General features: G+C 34.9%; 1 protein-coding gene across 1 annotated transcript; it reads right to left on the reverse strand.

Moving 5' to 3' along the window:
• Window positions 1–153: 153 nt before the first annotated feature.
• On the reverse strand, window positions 154–712 carry HELRODRAFT_181571 (hypothetical protein; the record flags this gene model as incomplete). The annotated part of the gene is made up of 3 exons (XM_009031353.1): window positions 154–238; window positions 316–418; window positions 556–712. 3 exons carry the CDS (start codon window positions 710–712, stop codon window positions 154–156), a joined length of 345 nt encoding a protein of 114 aa, XP_009029601.1.
• Between the last annotated feature and the right edge of the window lie 91 nt (window positions 713–803).

The following is an 803-nucleotide window of genomic DNA, read 5'->3' on the forward strand; positions in this document are numbered from 1 at the left end:
CAACTTTTTATTCCTAGGGGTTTGTGAAGTAGATGGGAAAGTCGGTAGATTGTCCAAATTGAATAAATGTTCCAAATCACTTGGCTCTTCAATACTGCCAATAAAGAAATAGGAAATTTAGACTAAAACAAAGATTATTAAATAAGGTCAAATTCACCTTTCTTTCCTTTTCTTAGCGCCAACTTTTCTTGTGGGTATTTCTTCATCGCTGGAATCATAGACCCTCCTACAGACTTTCCTACAATTATGGAGTAATTTATTTCTCTCAAAACACATCATTGAATTTTAATTAACAAATTCAAAAATATACCATACCGTCTTTTTTTCTTCTCTATTTCAAAAGTATCTGTATTTAAATCAGACAGATTAGACAAATTTTCAGCTTTTCTCCTTTTCATGTAGGCAAGATCCAAACTATCTAAGAACAAAATATTTGAAACAAATGAAATTATTCAGTAATAAAAACAAAGTTTTTTCCAACCTGTTTTGTATACATATTGTACATTAGTATACTTCATCCAATCTGGTTTAGGACTTTCGCATATTTTAACTGACTTATTGAGGGCAGCATTTTTATAACTTTCTGGCCAGTAACAGAATTGATGACTCGCGTGGCGATCCACGAGACCTCATCACTATAGATCTCGACGTTCGAGAGCCCAAGCTCAATCTGGAGTCCGCGCGTCGCTTTCGCACTAAATTGGCGGGTCATGTCTCCTTTCTTCGCTAATGCGAGCACAAATGTGAACTGTGCGCTCATAAAGTTGAAAAATGATAATACAACCCATGTAAAATGTTTACGA

Source organism: Helobdella robusta, assembly GCF_000326865.2.
Source record: "Helobdella robusta unplaced genomic scaffold HELROscaffold_72, whole genome shotgun sequence".
Lineage (NCBI taxonomy): Eukaryota > Metazoa > Annelida > Clitellata > Rhynchobdellida > Glossiphoniidae > Helobdella > Helobdella robusta.